Source organism: Lepidochelys kempii, chromosome 1, assembly GCF_965140265.1.
Source record: "Lepidochelys kempii isolate rLepKem1 chromosome 1, rLepKem1.hap2, whole genome shotgun sequence".
Taxonomy (NCBI): domain Eukaryota; kingdom Metazoa; phylum Chordata; order Testudines; family Cheloniidae; genus Lepidochelys; species Lepidochelys kempii.
The window spans coordinates 322533940-322555670 of NC_133256.1; the positions used below are offsets into that span (position 1 = coordinate 322533940).

The 21731-nt window shown below is 41.8% G+C and overlaps 1 protein-coding gene across 1 annotated transcript in view; it reads right to left on the reverse strand.

Annotated features, from left to right (window-relative positions):
• The window catches only part of SLC2A13 (solute carrier family 2 member 13), a 317250-nt gene that overhangs the window by 92400 nt on the left and 203119 nt on the right, over window positions 1-21731 (reverse strand). Inside the window, exon 5 of the mRNA XM_073328433.1 lies at window positions 4490-4653. Coding sequence (XP_073184534.1) covers window positions 4490-4653 — 164 coding nt within the window. The remainder of the gene's footprint in view (window positions 1-4489; window positions 4654-21731) is intronic.

Here is a 21731-nt window from a genome sequence, read left to right on the forward strand (position 1 = left end):
GAGAAAACCAATTTACAAAATATGAAAAATATTACTACTACTACTACTACAACTAATGTCCTGTGTAGCAAAGAGTGTTTGTTTGATGTATTATAGTAACCAGTCTATTATTCTGGTATTAAAATACTGTGCACCAGCATTTACCAGCAACTTTGCCAGCATGGACGCGTGTACATTAATAAGGTGTTTTTCTGAGCACACACAGGCAGTTTACTTACGCTGATAGATCTGTTTCTGATGCCAAAAGCTTAAGCCAAACCAGGAAGCCTAAATCTCTGGAGAAATTACGAAGCCATCATCAAAATAAAAATGTGGATTTTCAATTTATTCTATATTTGGCTTTGTGCTGCTACTATGACTATTTACATCAACGACAATCATCTGGGCATGCTGAAGCTCATCCTGGATTTAATGTACTTTCCAAATGCCTATAAGCCAGAACATCAAATATTTTTAGACATGTTTCACATGGGGAACTATCATCAAATTTATATTCATTCTAAATATGCTTTGTTCATCTTTTGAGAGGTTGACCTAATACTGAAACATCTTCCTTCATCCTTTAACCCCTTGTACAAAGGAGGAGGAAAATATTCAGATTTGGCAAATAGGCATTATATAGTATTTCCGTCTGTGGAAAGTTTTCCTTTGGCTAACAACACAAACCAATACAGCATATCATTAATTGAGGCTAAAAAACTGTAAGTATTCTGAAGATATTTAATGTCCTCTCTATTACATAAAGCTAAAATGTTGTCATATGTACAAATACAGTGTGTTTTCAGACTGCCAAAGCCTGAGAAAAAAACTAAAACAGACATTACACCCATCAAAATCTCTGCACATTTTACATTTAATGAACAGCCTTTGAAGATACAGAACAAAGGAAAGAAAGACAACTGGCATCAAAATATAGCAGGAGTTGGAAACTAAGCGGAGTCAGTAGCCAACCTGTTAAAATTCTGCCTGTCTTCTCCCCTTTTTTGGCAGAAAGAAGCCTATGATAACTTTTGTAACTTTTCAGCGATCTATCAGCATGGTAGGATTTTTTTTAAATGTTGCCAGCTCTTTGAAACTAGTGAAGATGCCAGACTTCAAATGGTAAACACTTCTTTACAGAACATTGGCAGAGAATGGAAAATGTCCATATCAATTTAGGAAAAAGAATTTAGAGTAAATCTACCTTTTTTATCCAATCATTAACAATGATACTATAGACCACAGCTAGTCCAATAAATGTCAAGTCATTACCATAAGACAGTACTTAATGTGCACACTGTTACACTATGTAATGTTTAGAAATAATACTTATGACTTATACGGTGCTTTTCATAACTTCATACATTTGTGCACATTTTTCAATTTTTTCTTGCACTTAGCTTTCATATATCCATGCAGCCAGTGAGTATTGTCCTCATTTTACATATTGAGAGATGACAGCAGAGAGGTTACCCACAGAGGCAGCACCAGTTGTAATCAGTTTAGAGTTCAAGATTTCCCAGTTCCCTTGAAAGGCAGTTTAAAGTAGCAGAGTGAAAAATGCACACTTACAAACATAACAAAACCCTCTATTTGAAACACTGCCCACCAGAGGATCTAAAGAGCAACATAGGACCTAGTGTTTATTTATTAAGCATCCCTCCTCCTAAGATGCTCTGTATGCTGCACAGACGATTAAAATGCAGTAATAACAGATATGCAAGAATGAAATCATCATAGAATATGTGACTTACAAACACAACACTGCCTCCCCCAACCAAACTCTAAAAGCCAAGCACCACACAAAAAGCTCTAAATAGTATTTAGAGATGGTATGTGATCTCAGTCTCAGCTCGATGGGAGTCAGTATTGCATTTTTCCTTTTTTAAAAGGCCACAGGATAAAGATGATGAAAAGTAACACAACACTAATTAAAATGATTGAAAGAAGGCAACCCAGTAAAGAGAAGGGACCTAGAAAAGGACATCTTTACGTACTAATTCTGTTCTGCATTTAAGTACCACAAACACACACACTCTTTACAGTATTCTTCTTGGTTTTACTACAGTGGCCATCTACTCTTTACTAAACTGCTTTGCGAGAAATGTTTGCATGAACATTTTCAGATCATTGATCTTTGAATATATTAGTTAGAGGGCCTGGTCACAAAGGGCCCAAAAATTCCGGAGGCAGTGACTAAAGCCTGATGGTCAGGACCCAAAAGGATCAGTTTGTAATTCTGGCACTGAAACACTGAAAAATACACTATGCCTAACACAGAGTACAAGATCAGTATTGTGTTATTGCAAGAAATAGGCTTAAAGTATTTTGGGAGTAATAATAAAGTAATACAATTCTGCTTTGTTCTGCTTTTGTTCATGCCCCATTATAATATTTGATAGACCACACAGAAAAAGAATGACTATTAACTGAATAAATAGCATTAGATGACAGAGTTAGACAAATTCACACAACGTTATATATTACTGTAAGAGTGATATACAGTAAACAGTTTTGGGACTAAACAAGTCGCCTGGTCTGGAGTCAGTCACAAGCAATGAAGTGCATATTATTTTGATGTGTGCTTTAAACGGCTAGGAAATTTAAACAAAGGTCAACAGCATGAAAGCTATCAGCAACTCAATCCAAAGAATAAAGGTGGATTTGATAAATCAGTTTCATGTCTAGGGAGCATGATCAGATACATAAGCCATGTGCCGACAGATATGGAAAAATAAAAGATGCAGGTTGCAGAGACGTGAGTCATTCAACATTAACTAGTGATTGCAACAGAGGGTTGCTAGCATGGAGACCATTCCTCATGCATTTACAATTTTAATTTTAAACTTATCTGCTTGAGCTAAAGTTGAAGAAGTACTTTCTCAGCATTGCTGTGTTCAATTATGATCATAAAGGTTTTTAGAGAATACTAAAGGTCACAAGAATGCAAGGAATGTACCCTGATATTCCATACCATGGTGTCTCCTGCAAGTCATTAAATTGCCTACTATGGGGAGCAGCTAAGTTACTAGATACTATTGATGGAAATAACTTCATGTAACATTCTGGCTTTGAACTCAGTTGGTAGATGGTTAACGGTGATTGCTCTCTTTTATCCAAGTTATCTCTGTCAAGTTTCAACCCTTCTGCTGTTGAATCATGTATAAGAAGATTTAAGTTGTCAAAATCTGCACTGAAAAGGCATTATTTTAAATGTGGGTACCTATTGTAAGTTGAACATACCAAATTTGCTCAAAATTACATGTTTTAATGTACAAATTGGTTAACTGTGCATACCAACCCGCACAGTTACCACACATAAATGCATGTTTTGTAGGCAAAATAAATGTAGACAAATTTTGCAGCTCAAGTGCTATTAGTTGAGAATTTTGTCCAAATGTATTGGTGTTCCACTCTGGCAAATAAATTATTAAATGAACTAGTAAGTTATTTTACTCTTGAGACGTTGAGATCCTCGATACAGAGACCACCACTGTCAAATTTCATGTTTCTGGGCCAACTATGGGGTACTAGAACTTCTCAACTACACAGTTATACAATTTTTTTAAAATGGGCAAAACAAAGTACCTTTCCCTAATCTCGTTCTCTGAAATGGCAGAACTGTTTTAGCTGAAACTTTCCAAAACAAAACCAGGCCTCTCAACCTGAGGCAGATACTTGACATGGAAAATTTCAGGCCAAACAGTCTGGTTAAGATATAAGCAAATGAAAACATGGTCTTATAATGAGAACCGCTGGGCTACATTAACGATAGACAGTGCTACTAGCTCTGCCTATATCATCTTCCTAGAAGTGACTGTTTTTATTGAGTTTAAGTGTGATGTTAATGCCATTATAGAAGAATGCTTAGCTAATGGCTAAAATTCATAAGGCATTCAGAATTTTACACTTTAGTTTCTCATGTGACTATGTTGGATTAGCCACTTCATGTTAAACCATTAACTATAATGCTTTTACTATTTCATATTTGGAGGGGCAATGAACAGAACAGCACTCTTCTCTTTTTAAAAGAACACAGCAATTATATGTCTTTTTGCTTTCCATAATAATTTTTGACAAAATGTTACAAATTCATTTTAGTTTCTAAAAATTACATATGCCATATTATATATTTAAAAACTAACCAACTGTGAAGTTAGGCACATTTGATTGCTCCTAAATTAAAGTCTTAAAGGGATATACATATTATTGTCAACTGTGCCCTGAAGCAGAAATTGCAGCTGAACAAATATATTCGTTATGATAAATTTAAAAATTGCTTTCATTCTTAGCACGTAGCTGCACATTATTTTCATTCTTAAAGGGCCCTCTGTACTTCAGCTTAATGTATTTAAACACACACATTTTACTTGTGTGTGTGCAAAATGAGTCAGTCGTTTATTTTACTTTTCTTTAGAAGATCGTGTTGATCAAAGGAGAATTCAGAGCCTTATTTTCATTTTGTTCACCTTCATTAGAATCAAACAGTATTCCCCAAGTAATGTCTCACCTGTTAGGCTACCAAGCGTAAGTTTCCGGCGGCCCACTTTTTCAACAAGCCAGACTCCCACCAGTGTGAAAAGGAAGTTTGTAAATGCTGTCACTGCAGCCAGCCAGATTGCAAGACTGTCATCTTGAACCCCCGACATCTGCAAAATGGTTGCACTGTAGTACCTGTAAAATGAACAAGAGTCAAATATAAGTACCACCACTAATTTGACCTTTGCTTAGATCACAGATTCCGTCATACAGTTTAAGGCCAGAAGGGACCATTAGATCATCTAGTCTGACCTCCAGTGTGACAGACCACAGAATTTCACCCAGTTACCCCTCTATTGAGCCCAGTAGCTTGTGTTTCGCTAATGTGTGGCTTCCAGAAAGGCATCCAAGTCTTGATTTGAAGTCTTCCAATAGTTGGAGAATCTACTTCTTCCTTTGGTAGTTTGTTCGAATGGTTAATCACCCTCAGTGTTAAAAAGTTAAACATGTTTTAGCAAGAGTGAAGTGGAGAATGGTCTTTATCCTCAAGGAGAGAACACGCTGCTGAGAGATTTCATAACCTTTCGAAGTGCTTTAAAAGAGCCACACAAATACATTCAGTGCCATTTCATGGCAAGAAGTTTTTCAGCAGCAAAAAACACAAAACAAAAACTCCAGCTGCTTGCTCGCTGACAAGGAAAACAATGGATCACAGTTCACAAGGGGGAAGAAAAGAACATCAATCACTATTGGGCTATTACCAGCAGGAGAGTGAGTTTGTGTGTGTGTGGGGGGGTGGAGGGTGAGAAAACCTGGATTTGTGCCGGAAATGGCCCAACTTGATGATCACTTTAGATAAGCTATTACCAGCAGGACAGTGGGGTGGGAGGAGGTATTGTTTCATGATCTTTGTGTGTGTATATAATGTCTGCTGCAGTTTCCACGGTATGCATCCGATGAAGTGAGCTGTAGCTCACGAAAGCTCATGCTCAAATAAATTGGTTAGTCTCTAAGGTACCACAAGTACTCCTTTTCTTTTTGCGAATACAGACTAACACGGCTGTTACTCTGAAACCTATCAATCACTATGTTAACTTGTAGGGCCAGTGGTCTTGACCTGAATCTTATGCTTGTGATAAACAGCATTTTTGTGCATTGGAAAGGAGAGGATAGTTGTGTGGGCATCAAAAGAGGAAAAGTCAACCAAAACTCCCCATTATCCAAACTTCACTTAAGCTTTGCCCTCTTTATCTCATTTATTTTAAATATCTCAAACACTTTGGGTAAAATTGTTATTGAAAATTGACTAACAAAAGCTAATAATTGATTTCGGAGCATGTGTTTAAATTGCATTTGCCAGTTGTAATTCCAGTTCTAATTTTGTTATGGGAGAGCACTGAGTGTTTGGCGTTGAGCTCTTTTTCAATATTTAAATATCTGAATGGCTCCATGGCTCAATGGCTCCATGTCTAGTTGGCAGCCGGTATCAAGTGGAGTGCCCCAAGGGTCAGTCCTGGGGCCGGTTTTGTTCAATATCTTCATAAATGATCTGGAGGATGGTGTGGATTGCACTCTCAGCAAATTTGCGGATGATACTAAACTGGGAGGAGTGGTAGATACGCTGGAGGGGAGGGATAGGATACAGAAGGACCTACACAAATTGGAGGATTGGGCCAAAAGAAATCTGATGAGGTTCAATAAGGATAAGTGCAGAGTCCTGCACTTAGGACGGAAGAACCCAATGCACAGCTACAGACTAGGGACCGAATGGCTAGGCAGCAGTTCTGCGGAAAAGGACCTAGGGGTGACAGTGGACGAGAAGCTGGAAATGAGTCAGCAATGTGCCCTTGTTGCCAAGAAGGCCAATGGCATTTTGGGATGTATAAGTAGGGGCATAGCGAGCAGATCGAGGGACGTGATTGTTCCCCTCTATTCGACATTGGTGAGGCCTCATCTGGAGTACTGTGTCCAGTTTTGGGCCCCACACTACAAGAAGGATGTGGATAAATTGGAGAGAGTCCAGCGAAGGGCAACAAAAATGATTAGGGGTCTGGAACACATGACTTATGAGGAGAGGCTGAGGGAGCTGGGATTGTTTAGCCTGCAGAAGAGAAGAATGAGGGGGATTTGATAGCTGCTTTCAACTACCTGAAAGGGGGTTCCAAAGAGGATGGCTCTAGACTGTTCTCAATGGTAGCAGATGACAGAACGAGGAGTAATGGTCTCAAGTTGCAGTGGGGGAGGTTTAGATTGGATATTAGGAAAAACTTTTTCACTAAGAGGGTGGTGAAACACTGGAATGCGTTACCTAGGGAGGTGGTAGAATCTCCTTCCTTAGAGGTTTTTAAGGTCAGGACAAAGCCCTGGCTGGGATGATTTAACTGGGAATTGGTCCTGCTTCGAGCAGGGGGTTGGACTAGATGACCTTCTGGGGTCCCTTCCAACCCTGATATTCTATGATTCTATGAAAGATGAGAGATAACCAAGCAGGGCCGGCTCTAAGCACCAGCAAAACAAGCAGGTGCCTGGGGCGGCGCATTTCTAGGGGCGGCATTCCAGCGCCGGCCATGCAGCCCCTAGAAATGTGCCCCCCGCTTGCCTCCGCCTGCTCGCCCGAGCGCGCTGCTGCCACCGCTCCGCTTTCCCCCTCCACAGCTGTGGTGGAACGGCGGTGAGCTGGGGCGGGAAGCGGTTCCTCTCCGCCCCCCCTCCCCTGCTCCCCATTACTTCCTATGCTCCCCCCCCAGCTCACCTCCGCTCCGCCTGCTCCCCTGAACGCGCGGCCTCTCCCTCGCCTGAGAGGAAGGGGGGAGAAGCGGAGTGGCGGCATGTTCAGGGGAACAGGCAGAGCAGAGGTGAGCTAGGGCGGGGGGGTTGCGGGGCGGGAATGCAGCACGCCTGAGGGAGGAGGTGGGGCCGGGGATTTGGGGAAGGGGTTGGGGGCGGGGGCAGCCAAAAAAAAATCTCTTGGGGTAGTAAAAATCCTAGAGCCGGCCCTGTAACCAAGAGCAAGAAAGAAGGGATGATGTGAAGGGACACACCCTTGCTCTGGTGGAGAGGAGACTAACGAGCTCTTCTGAACCTGCTGAGCGTTAACAAGGTGCACCGAAAGGCTTGCTCTGCCTGGGTGGGGGGAGCCTAAAAAGGGAAAACCTGCCACAGGAAGGGGTGATGAACAGGAGGAGAGCTGCTACACCACAGAAACAGATCAGCCAAGAGGGAGACAAGTGCAGGCCTCACTGCCCCAAAACTGCACAGACTAGCCGCAAAGCAGGACACCAAATAGGAGGGGCTGGAGGTAGACCCTAATAAAAGACAACAGACTCACTGATGGACCATGCCCAGAGAGCTGAACCGAGAAAGACTGACTGAGGGACAGGACACCTTTCCCTGTCTTTGCTTTCACTTGCATTTCCCTTTCTCATAAGTGAGAGAGAAAGGAAAGGACCTTTCTTTTGACTGTTTTGCTTAGAGCAGTGGTTCTCAACCAGGGGTCTGGGGCCCCCAGGGGGGCCGTGAGCAGGTTTCAGGGGGGCGGTCCTCCAAGCAGGGCTGGCATTAGACCGGCTGGGGCCTAGGACAGAAAGCTGAAGCCCCCACCACCTAGGGCTGAAGCCTGGGAGTTCAAGTCCTGCCATCCAGGGCTGAAGCTGAAGCCTGAGCAACTTAGCATTGCAGGACCCCTGTGGCATGGGGCACCGGGCAGTTGCCCTGCTTCTTACCCCCTAATGTTGGCTCTGGCTTTTATATACAGAAAAAATTGTTGTGGCACAGGTGGGCTGTGGACTTTTTATAGTATGTTGGGGAGGGTGAAGGCTCGGAAAGAAAAAGGTTGAGAATCCCTGGCCAAGAGAACCCCACCTACGCTACGAACTAGGAGCAAAGACTTTAGAAATGAAGTGGTGGCTGGAGGAGACTCGGGAGCATCTACCCCCACAGATGAAATGAAGAAAATAAAAAATGTGAGGTTTCACTATTGTAAAAGAGCAAGAATGGCAATCCTAATGAATGCAGACACAGTAACAGGAGAAGCAGGACAGAGGTCTTTTGAGAGCAGCAGTCATGGCTCCTCTTCCTTTGGACTCCAGAAGTTCAGCATCAGGAACAAACTCTGATACTACTACTGTTGACAGCTGACATTAGCAATGTTGACACTAACCGTTCATTGAGTAAGTACAATTTAGGATAGGACTCAGGATTAGGATTCATATGTCATCATTAATCATATAGCATTTACTAACAGCACATTGATTGAGGTCACAGCCATACTACTAGCCTGCCACCAATTTTCTGTTAGTTTGATCTTGCTCAGTTCATGTCTTTGGTTTGCCTCTGAAGTATCTGTTTTGTTGTGTGCAGACTCAGAAGCTGGTATTGCACGCTAGCTCAAGTGCCCACTAACAGTGCTTTATTTATTTATTTACAGTGATGGGCCTAGGTTCCTGAGCCCTGTTCTCTATCTTATTTTAATACTTGTTTGTATTTAAAAAAGCTATCTTCTTTCAAAAAAAGGTTCCTGTATAACCTTGAGAGATACCATAGGAAGCTGGTACAATTTCTTTCTTTTTCAGAAAAAAAATCATTTGCCCAGGAAACATAACAATTAGAGGTGTCAATTAAAAATGGGCACAATTAAAAAATAAAGAAGCTGTGGCCATTTTTGCCCAAGTTTAATCAAATGCATGTCTTGTATGCTTGTTTTTAAAGTTTTGGTGAGCTGTTTAATATTTCAACAAAACATGAAGTTTGTTTTGCACAAACTCCTCCATCTTCATTTTCTTTTGTTAAGCTGCACTGACTGAAGAATTGATTATTCAGTCATTCAAAAACTCCTTCAAATACATAATAGCTCTTCAGGTTTTGACACAGCAATCACCAAACAAAATGTCAGAGCTCACCTTTGTAGTTTGCATTAAATGCCACCTCATTACTTTAATGCCTCAGCCTTCCAGCCTCTGAAATTTGGTGTCCTATTATTTTATGTTTAGGACAGCAAAGAGTTCTTATTTCTAGCAAACAACCTATGGCCAAGCATTCGGTGCAACTGTATCTTGCAGTAGTATAGATTTTCTTTATAAATGAAATGATAGCATGTTCACATAAAATTAAGATATGAAACATTTAGGCCCTTTGAGTCCCTACAGTGGCTGCCCTTCCCCATCACCTCAACACAAGCATCTGCCTCCTCATTTTTACAGCCCTTCACTTAGCTTCTCCTTACTTACCCACTCTTGTAACTTACTACATTGCTCTTACTGCCACCTGCTCATCCAGTGGTGGTTTGCCTCCCTTGCTCATTTGTCTAGTCTCCTACAACCATCTTCACATTTTCTTCTATATATAGGAAATGGACCCCCCAAAGGTGAAATCCTGGCCTACTGAAGTCTATGATAAAACTCACATTGACTTCAATCGGACCAGAATTTCAACGCATGAAGTAGTATATAAAAGCCTCTACTCTTTTCTCCTTCAAGTCCCTCCTTAAGATTCAATTCTACTATGATGTCTACAGGAAATTGCCAGCTGTTACCCATTAGGTACAGACTTCTGATACTTATTTTCTGTTTTGTTTATTATTTATTTAAAAACAAAAATAATCAACTTGAAACCATGTCAGTGTACATATACATGGCCTATAAAAACACATTCTCATAACTATTCCCTTTATCTACTCTCCACGTTCCTTCCAGCGGCTTGTTGCACCCCCTTGTTTCATCTGTCTTCACTATATTTTAAGCATTTATCTGAACCACCAAAGTTTCAGAGGTTGAGTACAGAGTTTGGATAAAAGGTTTCTATTCCATCTCATTTCTGTGGTGAGCAAACCAGGGCAGTTTGTGTTTTGCATAGGGCTATTGATTAATCTCTGTTAATTTACACAATTAACTCAAAAAAATTAATCACGATTAATCACACTGTTAAACAATAGAATACCAACTGAAATTTATTAAATATTCATGGATGCTTTTCTACATTTTCAAATGTATCTATTTTAATTACAACACAGAATAGAAAGTGTACAGTGCTCACTTTATATTTTTTATTACAAATACTTGCACTGGAAAAATGATAAACAAAAGAAATAGTATTTTTCAATTCACCTCATACAAATACTGTAGTGCAATCTCTTTATCATGAGAGTGCAACTTACAAATGTAGTTTTCTCGGTTACATAACTGCACTCAAAAATAAAACAATTTAAAACTTTAGAGCCTATAAGTCCACTTAGTGCTACTTGTTGTTCAGCCAATCGTTAAGAGAAACAAGTTTGTTTAAATTTACCAGAGATAGTGCTGCCCATTTCTTAATTACAATGTCACCTGAAAGTGAGAACAGGTGTTCAGATGGCACTGTTGTAGCTGGTGTCACAAGATATTTACGTGCCAGATGTGCTAAAGATTTATATGCCTCTTCATGTTTTGGCCATTGTTCCAGAAGACATGCTTCCATGCCGACTACACTCATTAAAAAAAGAATGCGTTCATTAAATTTGTGACTGAACTCCCTGGGGGAGAATTATATGTCTCCTGCTCTGTTTTACCCGCATTCTGCCATATATTTTATGTTATAGCAGTCTCAGACGATGACCCAGCACGTGTTCGTTTTAAGAACACTCACTGCAAATCTGACAAAATGCAAAGAAGATACCAATGTGAAATTTCTAAAGAAAGCTACAACACTCGACCCAAGATTTAAGAATCTGAAGTGCCTTCCAAAATCTGAGAGGGATGAGGTGTGGGGCATGCTTTCAGAAGTCTTAAAAGAGCAACACTGATGTGGAAACTACAGAACCCAAACCACCAAAAAAGAAAATCAACCTTCTGCTGGTGGCATCTGATGCAGATGATGAACTCATCATAAGCATGAATGCATGTCCTCTGGAATGGTGGTTGAAGCATCAAGGGACATGTGAATCTTTAGAGCATCTGGTATGTAAATATCTTGCGAAGCCGGCTACAACAGTGTCATGCAAATGCCTGTTCTCACTTTCAGGTGACATTGTAAACAAGAAGCAGGCAGCATTATCTTCTGCAAATGTAAACAAATTTGTTTGTCTGAGCGATTGGCTGAACAAGAAGTAGGACTGATTGGACTTTTAGGCTCCAAAGTTTTACACTGTTTTATTTTTGAATGCAGGTTTTTTTTTTTACATAATTCTACATTTGTAAGTTCAACTTTCATGATAAATAGATTGCACTACAGTACTTGTATAGGTGAACTGAAAAATACTAAAAAATGCAAATAATTGTAATAAAAAATAAATGTGAGCACTGTACACTGTATTCTGTGTTGTAACTGAAATCAATATATTTGAAAGTGTAGAAAACTTCCCAAAATATTTAAATAAATGGTATTCTATTATTAACAGTGTGATTAGTCATGATTAATTTTTTTAATCGCTTGACAGCCGTAGTTTTGCAAAACCAAACCACAAGCCACCAAAGTTCAGGCATTGATGTAAGGAAGCCTGATTAGTATAGAAGTTTTGGATATGACCCAGCTCTCCTATGGCATGGCAACATAACGGGCTAAAAATCCCAGCTGTTATGTATATGTGTCTGTTAGAGTCAGGCTATGAGAAATAAGAATAGACTGAATTTAGCACTTGAGTCCATACTTCATTATTTCTCTATTGTCCACCGGTGCAGCTCTAGCTGCTTATTAAATGTTACAAGCAATAGGTGATGACAGCCTATTTTAAATTCTTCCTGAAGAGGGGAAAAACCCGTTAGGTCCACAAAGGTGAAGTCTTGATACTGTGTATTACAGACAACACTGAACTTGCACCCAATATTATAAAGGACATAAAAATGAATGTACAGGGCATAGCCTTTTAAAGTTTTTGTGATTCTAGAATATTTTTAAAAATTCTAAAACAAATGACAAAGGACAGTCTTTGAAACACATACAATATTGTTGAAAGCAAATAAATGCAGAAAGACAATCATATGATTATGTACAGTTATGCACTCATATACATATTAAAGTATCTTAAATAACACATGATTTTTGAAGATGTGCCTCCTGAACTTGAAGAAAGCTGGCCTTTAATACATCACAATCTACAAAGTCAAATGGCGCATTGCTAATTCTATAAACACAAGCAGTTTTATATACACGTTATTTTAAAGCAATCCTCATACAATGAAGTACTTGATAGCCACACACAATATTGAGAGAGCGCGCGTTCAGTTTCTAATAAAACAATACATTTCATCTCTTTCCTCTACAGAGTTGACATTGTTCAGGAGGGAGCTCTGGGCTGGAGCATAGGAGGGGGCTCCGTACTGAGGCAGGGGGCTGGCATGTGGGAGGAGGTACAGGCTCTGGGATGGGGGTGTGGGTTCTGGGGTGGGGCCAAAAATGAGGGGTTCAGGGTGCAGAAGGGAGCTCAAGGCTGGGGCAGGGGATTCTGTGCTCTGCCCATCTCCAGGCACTGCCCACGGAGCTCCCATTGGCTGCGGTTCCTTGCCAATGGGAGCAGCAGGGGCGACACTTGGACCAGGGGCACTGTGCGGAGCCCCCTGGCTGCTCCTAGGTGTAGGAGCCAGAGGGGGGACATACTGCTGCTTCCTGGGAGCCACGTGGCATGGAGGCTAGCAGGGTGCCTGCCAGCCCCACTGTGCAGCGCCGCCAACTGGACAGTGAATGGCCCGGAGCTGCTTGAAAACTGGATACCTGGTCACTCTAGAGACACTGTAGTAGTTAGGAAGGAGCCAAAGAGTGCAGAAGCTGCAGTTGTGTGTGCTGATTGAGGAGCAGTGTAGGACCTGGGAAAGGGAGCCAAACGTGGGGATAAGTAACTACGGAGCTAGCAGGGAGAAGCTGCTCCTGGGCTGTATTTGTGTGAATGAAGGGTTTCAGCGCAATGGCAATGCAGCAGTCCTTTGGACACATGGTGTGTTGGGATAAAGGGATTCATATTTCTACCTACATATCATGCATATCCCACTGGTATCCAAGATACTACAGTGTCTACTTAGAAAAGATTGTAGTACAGTGGATAAGGCATCAGACTGGTGATTAGGAGACCTAAATTCTTATTCCAGCTCTGCTGTTGACCTCTTGTGACCTTGGTCAAAACATGGTTAACCTCTTGGCCCCTGTGTCTATCTTATCTCTTATTTAATATTGTTATGTATAACTGGTCCCTCATGTTGATTTTGAACTCTAGGCATTACCATAATACACGTAAGGAACAATAAGAACAATAGCTCAGCTATTGTGTGGTAACTGAGCAAAGATTTGCCTTTTAATGGGCGGGGGTGGGGGTGGGGTGAGGTGCTAAGTCTGCCTTTACCAGGAAAAGCTTTTCCGATTCTGAACTTCCACTAACTCAACTTGAAGAAGATACAAAAAGGAAGGGCACTGAAAGGACATCTAACTCCCTATTCCCTTTTAATGTTAGTATGTATTACAAACCTGGACATACAACCTATAAAACTACCTTTTCATTATTCTGACTCAGCACCAGTTTACAGGTTACAGTATTAGTTTTTCTAACAGGTTTGCAGCAGCCTCTAACTCCCCTACAAAAATAAAATTTTCCCTCTGGTGTTTCATTGTGTAGTGGATCAATGCTTCAGCTCCTTGTTTGTTTCCATATCAGAAGGTGATGTAAACCTGCTAGGCATCTTATAAACTCTATTCTCTCCCTTAAAGATTTGATTCTTTCTTTCTGTACATGATGAAAAATTTCAATTTATCATAACTACTTCAACCACCGTAAAATTACAGTTCATCCATATTTGGATTAGACTTTTGAATCACAATGGTAGCATGGTCCACCCATATGTACTCACTGAAAGAGGAGAAAATAAATATTCTATGCTCTCCATTTAATTAACAGAACTTCAGATCAGGCTAACAGCCATTAAACTGATGTAGGAGCTACTGTTCAAAAAGACTTAATGCACCTGAACAACTAAATTAATCCTCTGGATTTCCACCTCAGTGAGAGTCATGGGTAACCAGGCCAAAACCCAGATATATTAGTTTAATCTGATCTTGTCCAACTTCCCTCACTCTATCAGTGCATTCCTCATCTGCGTCTCTATTGTGTTTCCCTCTTAATATGCTGCCTCATTTCCAGACTATTATGCAGAGACCCTCTTTGGAGATCACATTATCTGATTGCTTTCCTCTTTAGCATTTACCTCTCTCTCCAATTCAAATTCGAAAATGTACCTTGTAATCTACCCTTATTATTTTGTTGCATCTTCTCAGCTCCTAAAATCACCATCTTAACCCCTCCCTAAGTTTAAGTAGTACCTTACATCTGTGGTTTAGCACCAAATATCAGACTCTGTATTAGACTATAAAAACAGGAAAGCAATTGAGTACCTACCATGAATACTAGGAAATATATTTTCAGATTCTGATACATATTTTCATGATTTTTAAATGTGTCAAACAGGTACAATACTTGTTGCACTAGAGAATATAAAATAAATGTATCTACAGAGAGACTTTCTTGGTGAACATGATTTTATGGCTCATCTAAAACATAATTTGTCATATTTTATTATTCAACATGACTGAGTAAATCCCACAGTCATTTCATCAAAGCAAAAGAGAACATTTTGTCATCTCCATTGTTGTCTCCCAAAAGACACTTAATACTTGCCTGTATCGATTATTAGTAAGCAGCTTTATTGATGCCTGTGGTATCCCTTGTGGCAGAAGTGAGACAAATCTCAGTGATAATAATATACAGGGGCTTCTTTATTCCATCTGTTGGACACAAACAAGATCCTGTAGTTCTCTGGCTTTCTAGCTCACTAAATAAATTAACATAGGGTAGTATACAGGACAAAGCAAGTATCCTACACACCATGTATATAATACAAGATATTCTCACACCCATCTGTAGACTAGTATGCAATAACATAAATAACCTGTACTTAAAATGCATTCCCCCTGCAGCAATTTGAGAATGGACTAGAGAATACACACATTCCATTTCAGTCAATTTAACACAAAGACAAAGTTAACCTCTTTAAGGGCCTGACCCTTTAATTTATTGACTTCAGTGGGGCTCCAGGTGGGCACAAGAGCCTTCTCTTGCATAATAAGCTGCAGGATCAGGGCTTAAGGCAATGCAATGATATGTCCTTGCCCGTATTTATATTTTGGAAGTCATGGAAGACTATTATGCCTCAACATGAGGCAAAGGTTATTGTAGCATCCAAAAGGCTACACAACTGCTTTCACCAGATTACATGGACTCTGTACATCGATTCTTCACTATTAGAGGAATCTCAGTGTATGTACATTAGAACAGTGTTTCTCATACTGGGGTCTGCCGACCACTGGGGGTCGCTGAGGGTACTCCTGGGGGTCCGTGGGCCCCGATGATCAACTCCCCCCCAAATCCTCCCCTTCCCTCTATCTCCCGGAGACTATTGAAGCCAAAGTGGGAGATTTTAGGCGCTAAAAGTCCGGCAGTGCAGGGGGCCTAAGGCAGGCTCCCTTCCTAACCTATCTCCACACCATGTCTGGAATTGGCCGGCAGACCCCTGTGGCTCCTGGGGGGAGCAAGGAGCCGGGAACTGCGGCCAATGGGAACTGCAGGGGCGGTGCCTCCGGGCAAGGGCAACGCACCGCGACCCCCTGGTCCTCCCGCCTAGGAGCCATTGCCAGAGAGATGTGCCGGTTGCTTTTAAGAGCCACCTGAGGTAAACGCCACCTGGCCAGAGCCTGCACCCCTCACTCCCTCCACACCCCAACCCAGGGCCGCACCCTGCACCCAAACTCCCTCCCAGACCCTTCACCCCACACCTTTTCTGCACCCAAACTCCCTCCCAGAGCCCACACCCCACACACCTCCTGCACCCAAACACCCTGCCCCACCCTCGCAAAAGTGAGTGAGGGTGGGGAAGAGCGAGCGATGAAGGGAGGGGGGATGGAGTGAGCAGGGGGCGGGAAGAGGTTGGGCAGGATGGGGTTTTGGGGGAAGGAGTAAAATGGGGGCAGGGCCTTGGGCTAAGCAGGGGAGCTTGGGGGTCCCCAACATTTTAAAAATCAAAATGGGGGTCCTCAGGTTGCTAAAGTTTGAGAACCACAGCATTAGAACACTCTACAACCCCCAACCCTGGAGACAGGAATTGGGCTTCTGTGAATTTTTGGTTATTGCCCATGCCTTTTACGAAAAATTACCATGACAAAAATCTTAACTTTAAATTATCTCTGTCTAGGACATACTGTAGATACAGGAAAAATAAGAACAAAGTCATTTGTAAAAATTTTAATGATCACCACTTAACTTTGTTAAGAAAATACGGGGGCAGAGGGAATGCGTTACTATTCAAAGAGACAAATGTCACTTTTAAACAAATTCAGAAAGAGGATGCACTAAGGATTAACAATCCTTGAAATATTTTTAAGACCCCTATCAATCCTTGAAATATGTCAATTTCCCCAATTTAAAGGGACAAAATCATGCCTCTCTGATATTTTTAAACTTTGTTGGAAATAAGACCCATTATTACTATAAACTGAAAGATCAGAGAAAAAAATCGCTTCTCAGTTTTCCATTTGTTTACTGTGTATACTGGAAAGCTCTTTTGATGTAGTCAATTTCCTTATAGGCTCAGACTATTTCTCCAGTTTGTATGGGTCTTTTCATAGCAAAAAGGGAGAAAAATATCCTTTAAAAAAAAAAAAAAAAAGAGGTAGGAAAATGTGATTGTCAAATAAAATGGCGGGGTGTGTGTGTGTGGAAGGGGCTTAGAATCAAGTGTAGCGCCTTAAATTATTTTTAACACGTAAAAAATCCCCAACAGGATTTCAAGTTGCTTAATATTTAGCCAAAGAATCCTAAAGTTAAACCAATTAAAGAAATGTGTTCAGCTAGAGCAAGAAATGAAAGAGTGATTGTAAAGACCAAGCAGCAGCATTTGGAATTAAATGCAAGCACCAGGGGTCAACGAAGTCATCACAAAAGGAATGAGGTGACATTTTCTGATTATAACCAGCTGGGTTTCACCATTTATTACCCACTGCCATGAGTCTTGGCATGATGCGAATCTCATTTTTTTCTTCTTCTCTTCTATAAATTCGTCTATTTTTGTAATTCTCACTTAATATATTACCTAGCTCTTTTACAGTGGTTTTCATCAGTAGATCTCAAAGTGCTTTATAAAGGAGATTACGAACATTATCTCTGTTTCAGCTTTATAAAGATTCCACCTGCCTGAACAGACCCATTTCACATTATATTAGACCCCATTGGAAATACTTATCTTAGGACTTTGTATTGCCACCCATAATTGTGGTATCTGAGCTATTTATCTAAATCAAAATATTTTTTTAATTAAGAGAGCTTTACTTTTTTAATAAAAACATGTCAAACATACAAAAATTTAGTTAGTAGTTACAGTATATAAGGATGTGATATCTATGAAAACAATTATCTTAAAATTAGTTGTTTCAGTAGCCATGATATATGACACGATCATGGAGTCCTTATCCCCCTATTCCCCAGTAACATACTTGCTGACTAGTCTTGTTCTGGTAACAAGATACAAGTATCTTGTTACAACTTGGACAGTGTTCCTAGAAATGCATCTATTTGGGTAAAGCAGCTCATGGGGACACAGATTTAGCATAATTTCTGCCAATTTATTTGGCAAAGAACTAAGTTGCAGTGACTCCAGCTTCAATACATACTATATCTATCTATACAATGGAGCTGCACTGTATGCAATATAAATTGTATATTGCATGCAAAAAACCTATGTTAAAACAATGCTAAGGTTACAAAGCCAGGCCCTAAAAAGCGAGGCCGCCTGTACAACCTTCATTTGGCCTCTTGTGTGAATGCAAGGTAATCACAGAAATGTAGGGCCAGAAAGAACCTTGCAAGATATCTAGTCCAGCTCCCTGTGCTGAGACAGGACTGAGTATACCACCTAGATCATCCTGGCACATGTCTGTCTAATGCAGAGGTGGGCAAACTACGGCCCACGGGCCACATCCAGCCTGCGGGACCCTCCTGCCCGGCCCCTGAGCTCCTGGCCCAGGAGGCTAGACCCCGGCCCCTCCCGCGCTGTGCCCCCCTCCCTGCAGCCTCAGCGCGCCACGCTGCCGGTGCAACGCTCTGGGCGCAGAGCAGTTGCAGAACCGCAGCCTGAGCCGGTGCTCTGGGCAGTGCAGCCGTAGCGCCACCAGCCACTGGTGCTGCAGGCAGTGCAGTAAGGGGGCAGAGAGCGGTGGGGAGGGGGTTGGATAGAGGGCAGGGGAGTTGGGGTGGTCAGAGGGCGGGGAACAGGGGGGCTGGATGGGGCAGGGGGGCTGGATGGGGCGGGGCAGGAATGAGAGGGGGGGTTGGATGGGATGGCAGGGGGCAGCCGGGGTGGGGTATCCGGGGGTGGGGGATGGGGTAGGAGTCCCGGGAGGGCCGTCAGGGGACAGTGGGGGTTGGATGGGGCAGGAGTCCTGGGGGAGCCGTCAGGGGGTGAGAAAGCGGGGTGCGGGGGCCACGCCTGGCTGTTTGGGGAGACACAGCCTCCCCTAACTGGCCCTCCATACAATTTTGGAAACCCGATGTGGCCCTCAAGCCAAAAAGTTTGCCCACCCCTGGTCTAATGTGTCCTTAACGATCTCCAATGATGGGGATTCCACAACCTCCCTTGGTAACATATTCCAGAGCTTAACTACCCTTACAGTTAGAGAGTTTTTCTTAACATGTAACTTAAATCTCCCTTGCTGCAGATTAAGCCCATTATTTCTTGTCTTATGTTCAGTGGACATGGAAAACAATTGGTCACTGTCTTCTACCACAGTCCTTAATAGATTTGAAGACTGTATCAAGTCCCCCTTCAGTCTTCTTTTCTCAAGATTAAATATCACCAATTCTTTTAACCTTTCCTCACATGTCATATTTTACTCCTGGTGGAATTCTGTGCCAAAAAAAAAAAAGTTCTGCAACAAAAAAAAATTCTATGCACAATATTTTAAAATTGTGCAAAATTCTGCATATTTTATTTGTCAGAATAATACATTATAATCACACCAGTTTCAGCTATTTTTGGTCATTTATTTCAAAATACCAGTCAGCAACTATGTCTGTAACAATACAGACAACAAAAAAGATTCAGGAAATATTTTTTGACAAATAGATTCCTTACTAGGCATATTAATACAGAACTCTGAGTAATAATTCATTAAAACTACAATACAGAACCATTTCCCACACCCCTCAGAAGCAGTGCAAAGGCTTGGGGGAGTCAGGGGTAACAGAGGAGCTGAGGGAGAGGGAAGTAAATTGCTGGGAAGGAGCCTGGGCGTGAACTTGGAAGGTTGTTGTGTATGGGTTGGAAAAGTATGGAACAGGGTTTTTTTTTTTGTTTTTTTTTTTGGGGGGGGGGATGTTAGGGAGCTTCCCCCATGCAGACCCTGGCTGACCCCTAGCCTCTCCCATTCAGTCAGGCACATCTGCCCCTGTCCCCATGTGTCTCTGTGCTCTCACCCAGCCACCCCCTGTCCCTGTACCCCCTCTCCCATCCCCGTGTGTCTCTATACCCCCACCCAGTCACCCCCCTCTGTACCTCTCTCCCCCTGTAGCTCTGTGCCTCTGTGTTCTCTCCTATCTAGTGGCACCAAGACCACTTAGAGAGAGAGATTAATGAGTTTGCTCTACAGCCTTAGCTAACAGCCAATTGGTTTTTGGCTCATGCACTAAGCTCCAGAGGTCCCAGGTTCGATCCCGTCCACTGATGACCAGGGTCTGTCGGCTTTACACCTCCACACTCATTCCGCCCCTGCCCCAGTCTGTCCTCCACCACCAACCCTTGTGAGCCCCTGTCTGAACCCGCCCACCCCCTCTGCCCCAGCACTCCATAGTGTCTGTCTCCCCATAGCCCCTGTTTCCTAACCTGGCCAGCTGCGAAGAAGGCTCTGCAGGCTCTTACTCTTCCCTCGCTGGCAGGGAGCTGCTGCGGTGTTCTATCACCACAGCACTCTCTGGTTGAAAAAGGTGGAACTGCAGCTATATATTGGCAGAAGCTTTTCTCTGAGCAAAAAATTAGAAATCTGCCGGGCTCACTAAATACGCATGCACACAGTAGCACAGAATTTCTCCAGGAGTAATATTTTAGGGAAAATAATTTCTTTCATGGAACAAAAAGAATTTTTACCAGTAAAGATTTACTTCCCTGAGAGGAGGCTGATTTATATTTACCATTACAAACATGAAAGGTGATAGTTTAAATAACACACATACAGTATGTAAAGCAAAGAAATATAGAATTCTTAAACGTTTATAAACAGCACAAATAAAACCCATGGACCCTGCATGCAGAATTCTATTTTCCTAATGAAATCATCCACCTGATCAACATCATTCCCTTAGAGGCGCAACGGAAGTGCTTAATAGTCTAGTGACACTGCAAATATTAGTTTATATGTAAAACCTTATTAATATTCTCTCCTTTTTCCAACTTTAATTAAAATCTGGTGCTTCAGGAATGTTTCCATAGTTTCCTGAAGCACCAGAACATTCCCTGGGGAATTCCCTGAATTTGGGGTGAGGGGGAATGTTCAGGTGCTTTAAAATTCCCCCCTCAATGTTTCCATAGTTTAACTTTTTTAAGAACAAAGCTTGTGCAAAACTCTGTAATTAATTCTCACAAAAGGCCCAGAAAATGATTATCAAATAGTTAATGGAACTTTGTCATTCATACCACAACATCAAAGAATCAAAGGAATGAAGACATATTCAAAGATATAGAGTTCTATAGATATATCTTCTGGGGTGACCACCCTCTCTAGCGATCCAAGAATGTTACGGGTTTGAGGTCCTGACTAGGTTTGCAGAAATTGGTCATCTGATCCAGATTTGAAGAGCCTCCTTTGTCATGTAGAAGTGCACCAAACTACCGGTAATTTTAGTGCTGGGGAAGCTAGCAGCTGCTTTGTGTTATGGTACTGATGCCTTCCTTCTTCCCTCCTATCTCTATGGTTATCATTACAATAGAGCGAGCAGGGAGGATGGTGCTCCTGTATGTGTGTAGACCAGAGCCAAAGAGGAGCTGTCACAAACATACAGCTAAGGGTATCATAAAATCCCCCAGGTAACTGGTTGGCACCTGACCAAAAGGCCCAATAAGGGGAGAAGATACTTTCAAATCTGTGGGGGAAAGTTTTTGCTTTGTTCTCTTTGTCGGTTCTCTTCGGGTCAGCGAGGAATTGGGACAGGCAAAATACACCTCCCAAAGCCCTACTTGAACTAAGCATCTAGATTACAAAAATTGTAAGTAAAAGCAAGGAAA